This window comes from Malaclemys terrapin, chromosome 2 (assembly GCF_027887155.1).
Source record: "Malaclemys terrapin pileata isolate rMalTer1 chromosome 2, rMalTer1.hap1, whole genome shotgun sequence".
NCBI classification, from domain to species: domain Eukaryota; kingdom Metazoa; phylum Chordata; order Testudines; family Emydidae; genus Malaclemys; species Malaclemys terrapin.
Genome location: NC_071506.1, coordinates 4,509,814 through 4,524,277, shown reverse-complemented (window position 1 = coordinate 4,524,277; position 14,464 = coordinate 4,509,814). Strand labels below are relative to the sequence as shown.

Below are 14,464 nucleotides of genomic sequence, written 5' to 3'. Positions count from 1 at the left end.
GACTTCCCAGTCCCACTGGGTGCCAGAGTATGTACTAGGCTGATGACACTGATATCCCCCAGGATCAGCATTGACATAAGGAGTCTACTTGGGGAAAATACATTTTTAGTCAATATTTACTTGCTGTCTAGCGTTCTCTGAAGTTAAACTCTCCCCCACCCCCACCCACTCCCTGTTGCAGCAGAAGAGGAGCAGTCAACTTTTCAGCTGCAAATGGCTGTCCTCAAAACGCGTCTTGGAAAAACATGTGTCAAGGCAGACTAGCAGTTGTAGATTTGTTGCACTGTTCGCCAAGGAAGGCAAGTGACGGTTTGGCTTTAGGAGCATCCAAAAAGAGAGAATTCTTTAGTGAGACTCTGGTCGGAAAGTGATTATTTAAAAACAGCTCTTTCTTGCTCAATAGATCTCCATAATGTGTATCTAGCCAGAGCTGCTGAATTTACTGACCTAAATAAGTGACTGTTTCCTTTTCTTCCAATGAGACCTGCCCAGTCACAGCGCAGTTGGTGAGCTGGATTCTATTGTTGGCTAAATTCTGATGGCAGATTTTTTTTTCATAGTAGTGACGCACAATCAAGAAAAGAACCCAGCTTGACTCTCCGATCCCAGGGGAAGCTTTTTAGGCGGACTAAAAAGCCACTCTTTAATTTTCACACTGAGGAAATTTATTCCGGACTCATCAAGACACAAGTAAGGAATCCCACAATGCCTTTTTCCAGAGTAATTTTTCAGAGGATAATCTCTCTTACGCAGCATATACCTAACAGTCAGACACCTGATGGACTATCCAACAGAGTGCTGAAAACTACTGGTGCATCACTCGCCTTCTAGAAAGGTCACAACAAGATGCAGCCAGGAATTATGCAAGGAATTATACAACGGAAATCAACACAACTCTAGAGCAATTTTAATCTATTATAAGCAAAAAGAGCATTGCCTGTAGTTAAAAATGCTTAAATAATCTATGAAAGACTGCGTGTCTGTTGCACAAAGGAAAGGACAGGCACAACCAAGGTCATCAGGACATTACATGGCTGGAATAGGCAATCTCGTTCCCTTTACACTTTGCTTTCTGATTGCCAAGGCTGATGACCTGCAGTTCACTGGTAGCAACAGCACACGTATTGGCACCCTGATCAACAGGTTCCACCAACACAAGCAACATGGCTTGGAAAAGCCACCCAACTCCTTCATTAGGGAGCTGGAGAGAAAGGGGGGAGCATAGACATTGACAATGCTAAAGCAAACTAGGCTGCATTCAATAGCCACCCAGGACATAAGAACGGCCAACGACTGGGTCAGACCAAAGGTCCATCTAGCCCAGTATCCTGTCTGCCGACAGTGGCCAGTGCCAGGTGCCCTAGAAGGAATGAACAGAACAGACTCAGAAGTGATCCATCCCGTTGCCCATTCCCAGCTTCTGGAAAACAGAGGTTAGGGACACCATCCCTGCCCATCCTGGCTAATAGCTTATGCTCCTTTCTATTTTCCTCACTAGGATTTAACGTCCACTTTTTAAAGGATGCCTTTTTGCCTCTCACTACTACTTTTACTTTGTTGTTTAGCCACAGTGGCTCTTTTTTGGTTCTCTTATGATGTTTTTTAATTTGGGGTCTACGTTTAAGGTGAGCCTCTATTATGGTGTCTTTCAAAAGTTTCCATGCAGCTTGCAGGGATTTCACTTTTGGCACTGTACCCTTTAATTTCTGTTTAACTAACTTCATTTTTGTGTAGTTCCCCTTTCTGAAATGAAATGCTACAGTGTTGGGCCGCTGTGGTGTTTTCCCTGCCACAGGGATGTTAAATTTAATTATATTATGGTCACTATTACCAAGCAGTCCAGCTATATTCACCTCTTGGACCTGATCCTGTGCTCCACTTAGGACTAAATCAAGAATTGCCTCTCCCCTTGTGGGTTCCAGGACCAGCTGCTCCAAGAACAGTCATTTAAGGTGTCAAGAAACCTTATCTCTTCATCCCGTCCTGAGGTGTCATATATCCAGTCAATATGGGGAGAACTGAAATCCCCCATTATTATTGAGCTTTTTATTTTAAATAGCCTCTCTAATCTCCCTGAGCATTTCACAGTGACTATCACCATCCTGGTCAGGTGGTCAGTAATAGAGCCCGACTGCTACAGTCTGACTATATGATGACTATTGAAATATTCAAGACAGATACAGCTGTCCCATGAGAACACCCAACCTGGACCTCAAGGAAAGTCATTGTGAAAGGGGTTATTCAGAAGGGGCAGACGTGTAACTTTGCATTCTGTGCCCAGGAGTTGGGTCTCAGCACAGGACACTGCCACTAGGAAACATGCAAGCTTCCAAAATAGAAACCACGTCATTTTGTCTCATTTATTGCAACCTCATAGCAGACGGCAGGAGAAAACCAGCAGCTTAGCAACCAGAAGCCCCATCCACTAAAGGGCCAGTGAAACAGCTGGATATCAGGCTTCTTGCACCAATATGTGCGTACATCACGGGCACCCTGCGAAAGGGGATCTTGCCATTCGTTCTTGGGAGTACAGACCTTGCAATGTATCGGCTCGTAGCTGATCTGTGCAGACAGCTGGGAGGAGAATAACCGAGGCTGCTGGCTGTACAATCCAACCGTGCTGTTCAGAGAGAGAAAGAAACACAGACACACTCATTACAATTCATTCAGAGCCAAGAATTTAGCTGGAATTCACGAGACACTCAATCTCTTATTGATTAACATACAGGAGGTGGCATGCAAAGTTCACACAGGGGTGAATACGCTCTTTGTGGGCTTGGATGCTGCTGGTGCCTCAGGAGATTCCACAGCAAGAGAGAAGGAAACTGGGAGAGGGCTGGGTTGGCACTGGAACAAAAATGCTTTGGACCTTCAGCTTGGTGTGAAGGAGCATCGCCAAATCCTCCTCTGAGGAGCAGGTAGGGTATCAAATCGACTCAAAGGACACACAGTCCTGATCAGGTAAGCCCCTCCCTGCCTGTGTAAGGGGCACCAGTGCCTGAGGGCCCCACTATTGCAGCTCAATGATTAAGTACCCAGGTAAATCACAGCAAGTGACCTGTGCTACCAAGGAAGGCAAAACCCCCACAAGGTCCCTGCCAATCTGACCTCGGGCAAAATTCCTTCCTAACCCCACACAGGGCCTTGAGCATGTAAGCAAGAACCAGGCAGCCACGTGCCTGAGAGTCAGAATGCCTGGTGCCGCTTCAGAGCCCTCTAAATCCCTGTTGTAGCAGCTGTGGGGATGCCCCACGCTCCCTCACGTTCAGACTGACTGACTTGTGTACATGTACACACATAATTAAATTGCCCTTGACTGGCATATGAAAGAGGGAATTAAAATCAAATAAAAAAAGGCCTGTATCTTGGAGTTCCAGGTGGTAAGAGTGCAGCGCAGTCACTCACCTGCCAGCCCGAGTGTGTTACCGAGTGAGCGAGTGGAATTTGATAGCGTGTCAATGAGCTCTCCCATTGCTCGAGCTGTCACTCGGCCCGCCGGTGACGGCACAGCCCCATCTGTTCCGTGTGCAAATAAAACGCTGGCGCAGTCGCAATCCAGGAGTGGGTGTCACATGCCTGTCTATCAGAGGCATCAAACATCCCAGCCACAGGGCGAAAATGAAAGCAGTCAGTCACTGCGAACATCTGGCCGGCTAACAGACTGATACAATTTGCCGACAACTGGATTTGGTTTTGCCGCAATCTAACAGAATAGGAACCGGACGCTTAAGTTGCAGCTGCATTTATTTTGCATCTTTTTTTTTTTTTTTAAACTTTACTTTCTGTTCGTTTCCCCCTTCCCCCTTCTGCAGAGCCTGCCTCGCTGTGGGAGTTTTGACAAGAACAGCCAGGCACCTTTTCAAATAGTTTTCAGTGTTAAAAAATGCACATAAACTAGCTTGCTTGAAAAGAGGCACTAAAACCAAAACATGTCGGAGTGGAAAGGTGCTAAAAAGTTCAAGCAAATCTGTACTGAACCTAAAGAGCAGAAGGTGTTTAGCATTTTGCAGAACTTTCACTTCTTGGGGAATTAAAAAAAGAAATCCATGTTTAACTAAACGAATAAATAAATAAAACGCCTCCTGACTTTCTAGTTTAATCGGGATCCCTGCGCGAGGCTCCTGAATGTGTGTACATGGCACAAACCCTAGCATGAAGCTGAGCCTACATAATGAACTGTATTTTATTCCCTGCCACAGCAATGCAGTCCCCGGAGAAGGGACACTTAGAGCAGAACAAATACAGCTCACACGCTCCTTTTGAAGTTACTTGTACATTTCAATGAGAGCAGTACTTGGAATCTGCCATGGGTATGTCTACACTGCAATTAAAAACCCACGGCGGGTGTGTGCCAGCTGACTCCAGCTTGGGGGCTGTTTAACTGTGGTAGACGTTCAGGCAAGCTCTAGGAGCCTCCCACCTCACTGGGTCCTAGAGCCTGTGCTCCAGCCCAAGCCCGGACGTCTGCCCCGCTATTTAACAGCCCCTTAGCCCGAGCCTTGTGACCCTGAGTCAGCTGGCACAGGCCGGCCGTAGGTGTCTAACTGCAGCGTTACGTAGCTATATCCTAAGATTAGGGCCATGAATTCAGCAAAGCCCTTAAACAACTACTTACTTTTACACTGACGTTTAGATGCTTTGCTGAAGAAGGGTGGGCTTTCAGAGCATGCTTGAGTGCTTTGCTGAATGGGTGGCTAGAGCTTGTGCTGTATCTTAGGGTACTCCTACACTGCAACTGAAGGTGTAACTGGAGTGAGAGTGTGTTACCCATGTTAGATTAAATCTAGCTAGCATGAAGACATGGACCCCAGGGAGGGCTAGCTGCCCAACTATGTATCCAGAGTCCCTGGCACTTGTACTAATGCTGTCACCTCCGCCAGCTAGATTAAAGCTATATTTTAAAGCCAGTATCATTACACCTTCAACTGCAGTGTAGGCCTACCCTGGGTTCCAAATGCAGTAGGAGACACCACAGTTTTTAGAGGAACAGTCTCTTGATTTCATGAGCCCTGTTTGCAGAAAGGATCTTTACCAATGACTGTGGTTTTGGTGATAGTTTCATAGAATGGCAGAAGTCAGAGGTGGAAAAGATTAACCGGGTGCATCTATCTGCTCAGACACCAGCTGTCCGTGCAGACGAGTCCCTATCACATGCGCCAGTGTTTTATATTATGGTTGGTTGTCTCTCCTCTCCAAGAGAGGTGGGAAGCCCACTTACAGCTTTCATTTTTCTTTCCCCTTTCCTCACCTGCATAATACTATCTGCTAATGCAGTGTTATTGCTCTGCACTTCTATAGCACCTTGGATCCAGTCATCGCAAGGGGTTTTACAAACACCACAGAAGCGTCAAACTAAGAAACTTTATCATCCCTATTTTACAGAAAAGGAAAACTGAGGTACAAAGAGGGGTTAAATATCTTGCCTCAAGGTTAGACAGTGAGTTAACAGGAGAGCCAGGAATAAAACTCGGGAATCCTGGCTTCCAGACCCTGACTCTAACCACCAGAGGCAGGTCTGTCCAGTTGGTCTGATTCCACCAAGGCCGCATGCTGAGCCCAGCCCCAGGTTGGGAAAGGCAGATCATCTGCAACCAGCGAACATCTTGTGAGGCCTCCAGCATTTGACTCGACAAACCTGATGCTGGGGGAAAGACAGTGGCCAGCTCTGAAGGGACAGTCCAGTGCTGACACATAGCAGCTGCGGATGCAAGCGTCTCTTAGCAGGGAGACAGTTTACATTGTAAGAACTGACTTTACGGAGACAAATGGGATTCCACCAGACAAAGCACTGGGCCTGGTGGTGCAGCGCCATAGACTGAGCTGCTAAGTGACAAGCCGAGGATGTGGAACGAACTTGTGCCCTGGGCCATGGAGTGATCTAGAAGGGGAGGTCAGGCTGCCAGGCTCTTCATCGCCTGCTGTCAGCCAATCTGCGGAGCCACTCTCCTCTTGGCTCTCTCAATCTCCCCCCTTACCTCTCTCAGGCTCAGCTTAATACGAGTGCGAAGGAGGCGATTGTGTAGGGACCTTCAGCTAGGCAGAGGCAAAACCGATCTCAGCTCAGCCGCTGGGCTCTTAAGTAAAATCACGTTTATCAAACAGGAGGACAAATCCAACTTATGCTGAGTTTTACCAGCCAGGCCCAAGGAATTGGGGGGGTTCTCTTATTTGGGGAATTAAGGCCCATTCGTGGGACGAATAATGGTAAATTTGAGCACTTCCCTTTGCGCACAACCACATAAGCCTACTGGAAGCTTGCACACATAGAATAGCCACTTGAATGTTCCTCATCAATAATAAAGAATACAGGGCACTTACAGAATGTCTTTCATCCAAGAACCTCCAAACACCCTCAGAGTGGGTATTGATTGATGATCTCATTTTATGGGTGGGGATACTGAGGTACACTGAGATGAGGCGAATGGCAAATAAGTGGCTCAGTTGGGACTAGAACCTAAGTTTCCTGATCTAACATTAGAGTCAGACATTTTAAAGCCAGACGGGACCATCAAGATCATCTAGTCCATTGGTTCTCAACCCGCAGCCCGCGGTCCACTTGCGGCCCAATCAGTGCATGTCTGCGGCCCATGTGACCTCCTCATGGCCATACAGGTAGTATATATATTGTGTGGATGTGGCCTACATAATACACAGAGAGCTGCATACGCGGCCCACAATGGGAAATAGGTTGAAAACCACTGATTTAGTCTGACCTTCTGCATAGCACAGACAAAGAACGTCACCCAGGGCCGGCTCCAGGCACCAGCCCAGCAAGCAGGTGCTTGGGGCAGCCAAGGGGAAGGGGCGGCACGTCGGGCTGTTCGGCGCAATTCGGAGGCGGGTCCCTCTAGGAGGGAAGCACCTGCCGCCGAATTCCCGTCGAAGAAGAAAGCAGCGCGGTGGAGCTGCCACCGGAGTGCCGCCAATCGCAATTGCGGCTTTTTTTGTTTGGTTTTCCCCGCTGCTTGGGGCAACAAAAACCTTGGAGCCGGTCCTGACATCACCCAGTGATTCCTGCATCCAGCCGAATAAGTTATGGTTGAGCTGAAGCAGATATTTTCAAAGGACACCCAGTAGCTGGATTTAAAGTCAGTAAGTCATGGAAAATCTACCCCTTTCTTTGAGAAGCTGCACCAGTGGTTCATGACCTAGACTGTTAAATCACTTCCCGTTTAAATCTGTCTACATTAATCTTCCAGCGACGTGCTCTCGTGATGTCTGGTAGATATCAGCTCCCTCTTCCCTGCATAGGTGCTCACAACCTGGGATCAAGAATCACCTAGTAACTTTCTCTTCGATCAGCTAAGCAGATCGTGCTCCTGAGAGTCTCACTGCAAGGCCTGCTCTTCAGAGCTTGAAGGATTTTTTGTAGCTCTTCCCTGAGCTCTCTCCGGTTTTTCAACATCCTTTTTAAAGTGTGGACACCAGAACTGGCCAAAGTGATCTCACCAATGCTGCATAAAACGCCTCCATTTGATTCTCATCTGTAATCGCATGCAAATGTAGACTGTTAGTTGCATATGCATTTCTGTGCTTGCAAACCTGCTTGCTGTTTGAAGTAATTTGACCCACCAAGTCTTTGCCAAGAGTCACTATGAAAAGATAGAGCTAACAAGTTCCATGTAGCTGATTTTAAATGTCTATATGCAAAAAAATCCATCTATGGACTAATGCTATTTACACAACTTTTGTATTCTTCGAACATGCGGTCTGGCAAGGAGCCACGCCATTATATGGACATTTAAAACTGTCAAGAGATTAAGGATTAAAAACGTGCTACGATGCATGAACAATGCATATTTCCCCTTAAGGGATTTTACTACAAATAACTAACATCCGAAACACAGAGTTACAACAACCCAGAGTCATTCTTGTCTATTGCAAAAGTTAGAAAAATGTGTGGCTGGAATTTTTAACTGATAGAACAAAAACCAATAGACCGATAGCTGGAACAGAAATCGCTTCATAGTGCTACTTGCATTTCAGAAACCTGCCTAATTATTTACTCAAACTGAACCTGCTCTGAAAACTATTTAAAAACTGCCTAAATATTTACACAGTTGGAAACAGTCCATTGCTTACTTAATGCTCTTGGTTAAAAAAACTGATTCATTATGTATTAGCCTTTTAACATTTAACAGTCTGGAAGTGGGTTTAATACACTGGGCATTTACCCAGGACAAATGTTTTCAATCTCAATTTTTTGAAGTGTTTCCCTTGTGCAAAAAGAATTTTAAAACACATGCAACATATTTTGCAAATCTTAAAAAAAAAAAAAAAAAAAGGACAGGTCAGGGATACAATCTGTGGCCACAATCCTGCAAGTGGATCCATCTACCTAACAACCGAATCTCAAATCTGATTACTGTCTTTAGAGCCGTTTATCACAGAATCACTGAAACGTTGGGTTGGAAGCAAGGAATTGGAGAAATCAAATTTTTAAATTGCTCCGCTCCAGGCAAAAATCTACTGGTCAACGCTCCGCTCCAAAGCCCTGTCTGGAAGGGACCTCAAGACGTCATCTAGTCCAGTGGTTCTCAACCAAGGGTCTGGGGGCCGCAAACAGGTTTCAGGTGGTCCGCCAAGCAGGACCAACGTTAGACTCACTGGGGCCCAGGGCAGAAAGCCAAAGTCCAACTGCATGGGGCTGAAGCCTGGGGCACTGAGCCCTGAGCCACCTGGGGCTGTAGCAGAAGCCTGAACAACTTAGCCTCATGGGGCCCCTGTGGCGTGGTGGCCCCGGCAATTGCCCTGCTTGCTACCCCCTAACCCCGGCCCTGGCTTTTATCTGCAGAAAGCCAGTTGTTGTGGCACAGGTGGGCCGTGGAGTTTTGAGGCATGTCTTGGGGGGTTTCAGAAAGAAAAGGGTTGAAAACCCCTGATCTAGTCCACCTCCTCATGCCGAGGCAGGATTAAGCATACCTAGGTCACCCCTGGCAGGTGTTTGTCTAGGCAACTGTAAAGGGGTCTGACAAATCCTGAGCACCTGCCCCCTGGAAATTAAGCCCTTTAAAAGTATCTCAAGTCAGTCAATCAAAAAGTGAGGCAGTTAAAAAAAAATCACAAAGTTTGGGCTGCTAATATTTAGTATTTACAAGCCACTTTTCATCTTCAAAGCACTTCAATTATTAATGGACACTACCAACACCGCTGCAAGGGATAGATTATGCCTATTTCGCAGATGGGAAAACTGAGGGAGAAAGGTTAAGAACCTTGTCTAAGGCCATAGCGGGAGTCAGTGCAAGACCAAATATTACAACTCAGCAGTTCCTGGTTCCCAAAGCTCTGCTCAGAAAGGGTGCCCCAGGTAAGCCATCGTCACGGCAGAGTATACACAGCGCGGCACGATCCAGCCGCTTCAGTGGCATCAACACAGCAGGTGCAGGGAGCAGGGGCCGGGTTAATTTAGTAAACAGTGGTAATGACTCAAGTCGTTACTTTCTTGATTCTTCTCACTACTCCTGCTAAAAGAACCTGCTAATGCTGGTGATCACGGTGCAAACACTTACACAGAGCTCGCCCTCACCTACTCAGATGTTTCTGAAAGATTCTGAAGTCATAAACCCTCCTCAATTTGGGGGGGAGAGGGGGAAGGGGGAGAAACCCAAAGGTGGCTCAGTGCTGATGGTCAGAGTGTGACAGAAACAGGGTGGAGACTGGACTAGCCCTGACATGTCTCCTTCCCATCCAACGCATTGTGTGAGTGATGAAATCAGAGCTGGCCTTGCAACATTTCTGCCTATTGAGCTGTATTAGAACCAGAGATGGGAAACAGGTTCCTTCAAGTTTTAGGAACACAAAGCTGTAGTGATGGGTTTAGATCCAGGGAAAAGACTCGGGCTCCCAGGTGTAATTATTTATACAAATAAATAATAAGAAGATCAGATTCCGATTTGGGCCTCTCTCTAAATGACATGCGCCTCTCAGAGAGTTGGGAGCCACGAGCTGATTCAACAATTGGTCTAACTTCAAATCCAGGAGTAAATACCGCTCTTGGATTCATAGATTCTAGGACTGGAAGGGACCTCGAGAGGTCATCGAGTCCAGTTCCCTGCCCGCATGGCAGGACCAAATACTGTCTAGACCATCCCTGATAGACATTTATCTAACCTACATGGTTACCATGATCTGCATGGTAAGTCACGCATGCCAGATTCTGCTTTCCCCCATAACCTGGAACGCTCCTGATGTACCGATGGAAACAGATGCATATAAACACGCCTTCCCAGGCGTACGTTCAGAAGGCAGCAGTGAGCACAAGGGGAAAAAAAAAAAGCCTGCTGCAGATTGCATCGAGGAACTGCACGTTAAGGAGTTCTGAACGGATTACACGCAGCACAGCCGCAGTGGGCTTGGTATTTGATATCTTGCATAAGGGGCTACTGTTTCTCTTTTTTCTAAATTAACGATTTTGTCCATCTGAGGCACATCATCTGTAAGAAAATACACAGCCCATGTAAAGGGACTGTTCCTCTTAATACATCATCTGTCCCTGACACTGCCTGCTCTGGCAGTTCTCAGCGTTAGCAAGCAAGTGCGCTGAAAAGTGATTGTTGTACCTAACTCAGCTGCGAGACTCCGCGCGTCTCTCCGGAGGGAACAGGAGCTGTCATGTTCATTAAATGCATGATTACAGCTATGATTAATAGTGGGGTCAAGAGCCTAACGACTTTTCTTTCAATCCTTTGAATGAATCATCAGCCAAACTGCACAGTAGCCTTGTCCTATCAATCCAGCCACTCGAGGCTTTTCTACGGGGTCTATCACAAAACATCTGAACTTTTGGGTAATTTTTTTTAAAAGGACAAAGAAGTCTGGATTTATCTCTGCTTAAGCTGTTCTGCAACCACAAAACGTATTTACAACCAGTGGGCTCCAAGGCAGTGTTTCTCCTCCAACACCATCACATCAATGCCGACCTTTGCTCTTAAGGTCATCCCAGCAACTGTGTCACAAATAAAGCTGACCAACAATCAAGAGATCCTTCATCTATTACCCTCATCTCCATAGCCCCTGGGGAGGGGCACTGGATAATTTCACAGACAGCCTCATGGTAAGTCACGCATGCCAGATTCAGCCTCATGGGGGCTGTCTGGGAGAAAATGTTCAGTGTCTTACAAAATGTGTTGGCTAGAGAGCTGTATGCAGAACCTTCTTAGGGGCTGATCTGAGACTGTGGAATGAACTTCCCCAGGAACTAAAGGCCCATCACAAACCTCACCACACCAAGTCCCAAAATAAGACACTCCACTGCACATGCTGCTTCTCCTGGGGCAAGACTAAGAGAACAAAAAACATGTGACATATGCAGTCACATTGCTTAACACACTACTGGAAGGCACTCAGATACTACGGTGATGAGCGCAGTATAGGAACTGATATTGAATAGATCGGAATAGACGGAAGGTCAATTAACACGTCGCTTCAGGAGTCTGTGGCAATCAGATTAAAAATGGGGGAGGTATTTCAATGTCATCTTAATGTTTTTATGATTCATATATAATCTTTGAAAGTGATTCATATATATATATATACACACACACTGGATGTACATTGAATATTTTCCTTTGCACCAATATTAGCTGTAATTATTGTATGGTGTTAGCTTGGTTAATTATCAGTCCAATTATTTAGGAAGGAAAGAATGCCAGCATCCAAGCTGTGAAGGACACTTTGTATACGCTAATGCTATATATATAGGGAAATCAGATTTTCCATAGAAAAAGCGTGAGAGGAGCCGATGGAGGACTGACTGAGTCAGGGATGCCTAGCACTGGAGAAGGGTACCATACAAAGTTAACATTCCCATTTACCAAAAAAGATTGGGAGAGTCCCTCGATAGGAGCACTTCAAGAAAGCACAGCTGGTCACCACATGTAGTTGCAGCAGAGATCAAGGAGCGAATGGGCCACAGACGGAACTTGGCAGAATGCTCCAGGCCAGAGTGGAGGCCGAGTGGCCGGAGTAAAGGCCCCACCCTGCCAGTTCTGTGGAGAGAGGAATTTGGTGCCCAGGGCTGTCGTTTTCTACAATGTTTCACCAGCAGAAAAGCTATTTTATTTGTATAAATCACCACAAAGACAGTGAAATTAACGTCCGCACAGGTGATCACAGCTGACGGATGCTCCCTCGGATGGGCTTCTCCTTGGATTACCTTAATGGGTTTTTCCAAGGCTTCCATCATTTTGCCCACTTCTAAAGGGAAAGGGCTTTTGATGCAGCTCCCACCAAACAGCACTGCTTTCATCCGTTCCCCGTACGGTACTTCTGCACCATTAAACGCAATTTGTTCTGCTAAACCTGTTTAATGCAGGACCTTGGCACCCAGGAAGAATATTCTTTTAACCACAATGATTCCTTTAATAGGTCACATGATCATTGTTCCTTTCTCTTCTGCCGCACAGGCAGCCCTACTCCTCGTGCAGCGAACGAGTCAGTGCAGAGGGCTCTGGCTTTATTGCTGAACAAAAAGTTTTGAGGTTGGTGCCGAGGAAATTTATTTCTTTAATTATTATTCATTTAAGTGGGTTCCACCGTTTCAGATGATCAGCACTAGCGGCTGCTGAGGGTGATTTATTTTACTCACCAGACAGCGAGAGGCCTCATTCCCTACAAGGTAATGACAAAACAAGGTAGAAGGTACCATTAAAGCCAAGCAGCCACACTTTCCTCCTTGCTGACCTAAGTGAGCTGCATACAGAGTCCTAAGAGGAGCACGAATGTCCTTGATACAAACTACATCCCGGAGCATTTTGTTATTACGGAAACACGCCTGAGATTAAGTTAATAAAAAAACCACTTGTTTGTTTCCAGGTTATTAATAATATGGCTCTGGAAATCTCTGCAAGGAACCCCCAAACCACCCAAAATGCTCAGGATTTCAGGGCAAACTCCAAATTGGGCCGCATGCAGCCAGAAGATTATTATTTATGATGCACTACAAAACTGCAGGTGCTTTCTAGACAATTAGGTGACCAGGTCTCTGCCCGCAAGAGCTTGCAATAAGGGTTCTGTCTCTAGTACATCTCATCACATTGGAATAAGATGGTGAGACGTCAAGTTGGCTGGCAGGATGCTTAGCACAGTGTACCACTCAGCATAGACCAGAGCAAGTCGGGTTCAGCCCTGAGTCAGCAAACCCTGATTAAACCCTTCTGGGATCAATTCAAAGCACAACTGCAGGCTTGGGAGGCAAGGCTGAGCCCAGCAGAAGCGGTGCCAAAGATGTCTGCATGAGGCTCTGCAGAGCGAAATCGCTGAAGGGCGAACGGGTCTCACTATTTTCAGCTCTTCCTAGTGTATTTAGGAGCTTGTAACAAAGCCTCTTTCCTCACTCCGACACCAGCACAATTCATCAGGCTTCTCCCCGAAACTGAAATGTATAAGAAATTAAAGGGTTTTCTTGCTTTCTGCCCGGTACCCAGCCTCCTGCAGGTATGAGAGAGCCTATGCAGTACGTACAATGGCTGTGGCTAGGAAGAGATGCAGACACCTGTTTATATTACCAGCTCAAGGGCAGAGCTGGAAAGGCCTCCATGCACAGAGTTCCCATTGACTTCAACTGGGGATCTGCTAGCAGTACCGCACCCTTACAAGTTAGCCATTTCTTGCAGCCTTCAGGGTGGCTGGACGCCTACCTTGTGGTACTAGAGACAGATGAGCACTGAAAGGCAAATCATATTGGACTACAATTCTTTTGTGAGATGGCTCAGAGTTAACAACAAAAACATTCTGCCTTTACATAGCACTCTACATCCATTTAGCCCTCCCATAATACCCCCATCCCCGGAGGTATTATCCCCATTTTACAGAAAGAGAGGCAGAGAAGTTAGTAAATTGCCCCAAACTAGAGGTAGTCAGCATCTGAGATGGGATTAGAACAAGGAATCGTGAGCTCACTGATCAACTGTGCTGTCTCTGTGACTGAGGGGCTGGCATCGTTCCTGGGCTCAGAAAATCAGTAAGAGCAAAAATTCAGGTATCACACTAAAAGGCACAATCGGGGCTAGGGCAATATTTAACAGGAGCAGACATGGAGCCCACAATTCATTTGCGGAAAGTGTCTCTGCATGTCAGAGCAGCAACTAATGGAGCTTAAGAAGAAGAAAGGAAAGGGGGCAAGTTGTGGCGAAAGCACTTCAGCTTTTTAAACCTTTTTTTCTTTTTCTTTTTTTTTTTTTAAAACAAATTAAACTCGAAGGGCTGGCCTGAAGCCAAGGAGCGAACTAGAGAATGGATTGTTCACACAAGCCCTCGGTGACATCATCAGCTTGGTTGTGGTGCTGAGCACTTTATCATCTGCGCAAATGTGGCAAGTGCATTTCTGTGGCACTCAGCACTTCTAAAATGAGTTGGTAAACAACCAGCAGATAGTGCACTTTCTTCAAGTGCATTCTTCCCTGCTACGGAAGCTGACAGCTTGGCTCAGAATTTTTTCTCTTCCCCTTCCTTTCACCCGAGTATG

General features: G+C 46.3%; 1 protein-coding gene across 1 annotated transcript in view; it reads right to left on the bottom strand.

The window, feature by feature from the left end:
* ZC3H3 (zinc finger CCCH-type containing 3) overlaps positions 1–14,464 on the bottom strand; it is a 341,104-nt gene that overhangs the window by 110,706 nt on the left and 215,934 nt on the right. Inside the window, exon 6 of the mRNA XM_054018877.1 lies at positions 2,536–2,620. Within this exon, the coding sequence (XP_053874852.1) occupies positions 2,536–2,620 (85 nt within the window). The remainder of the gene's footprint in view (positions 1–2,535; positions 2,621–14,464) is intronic.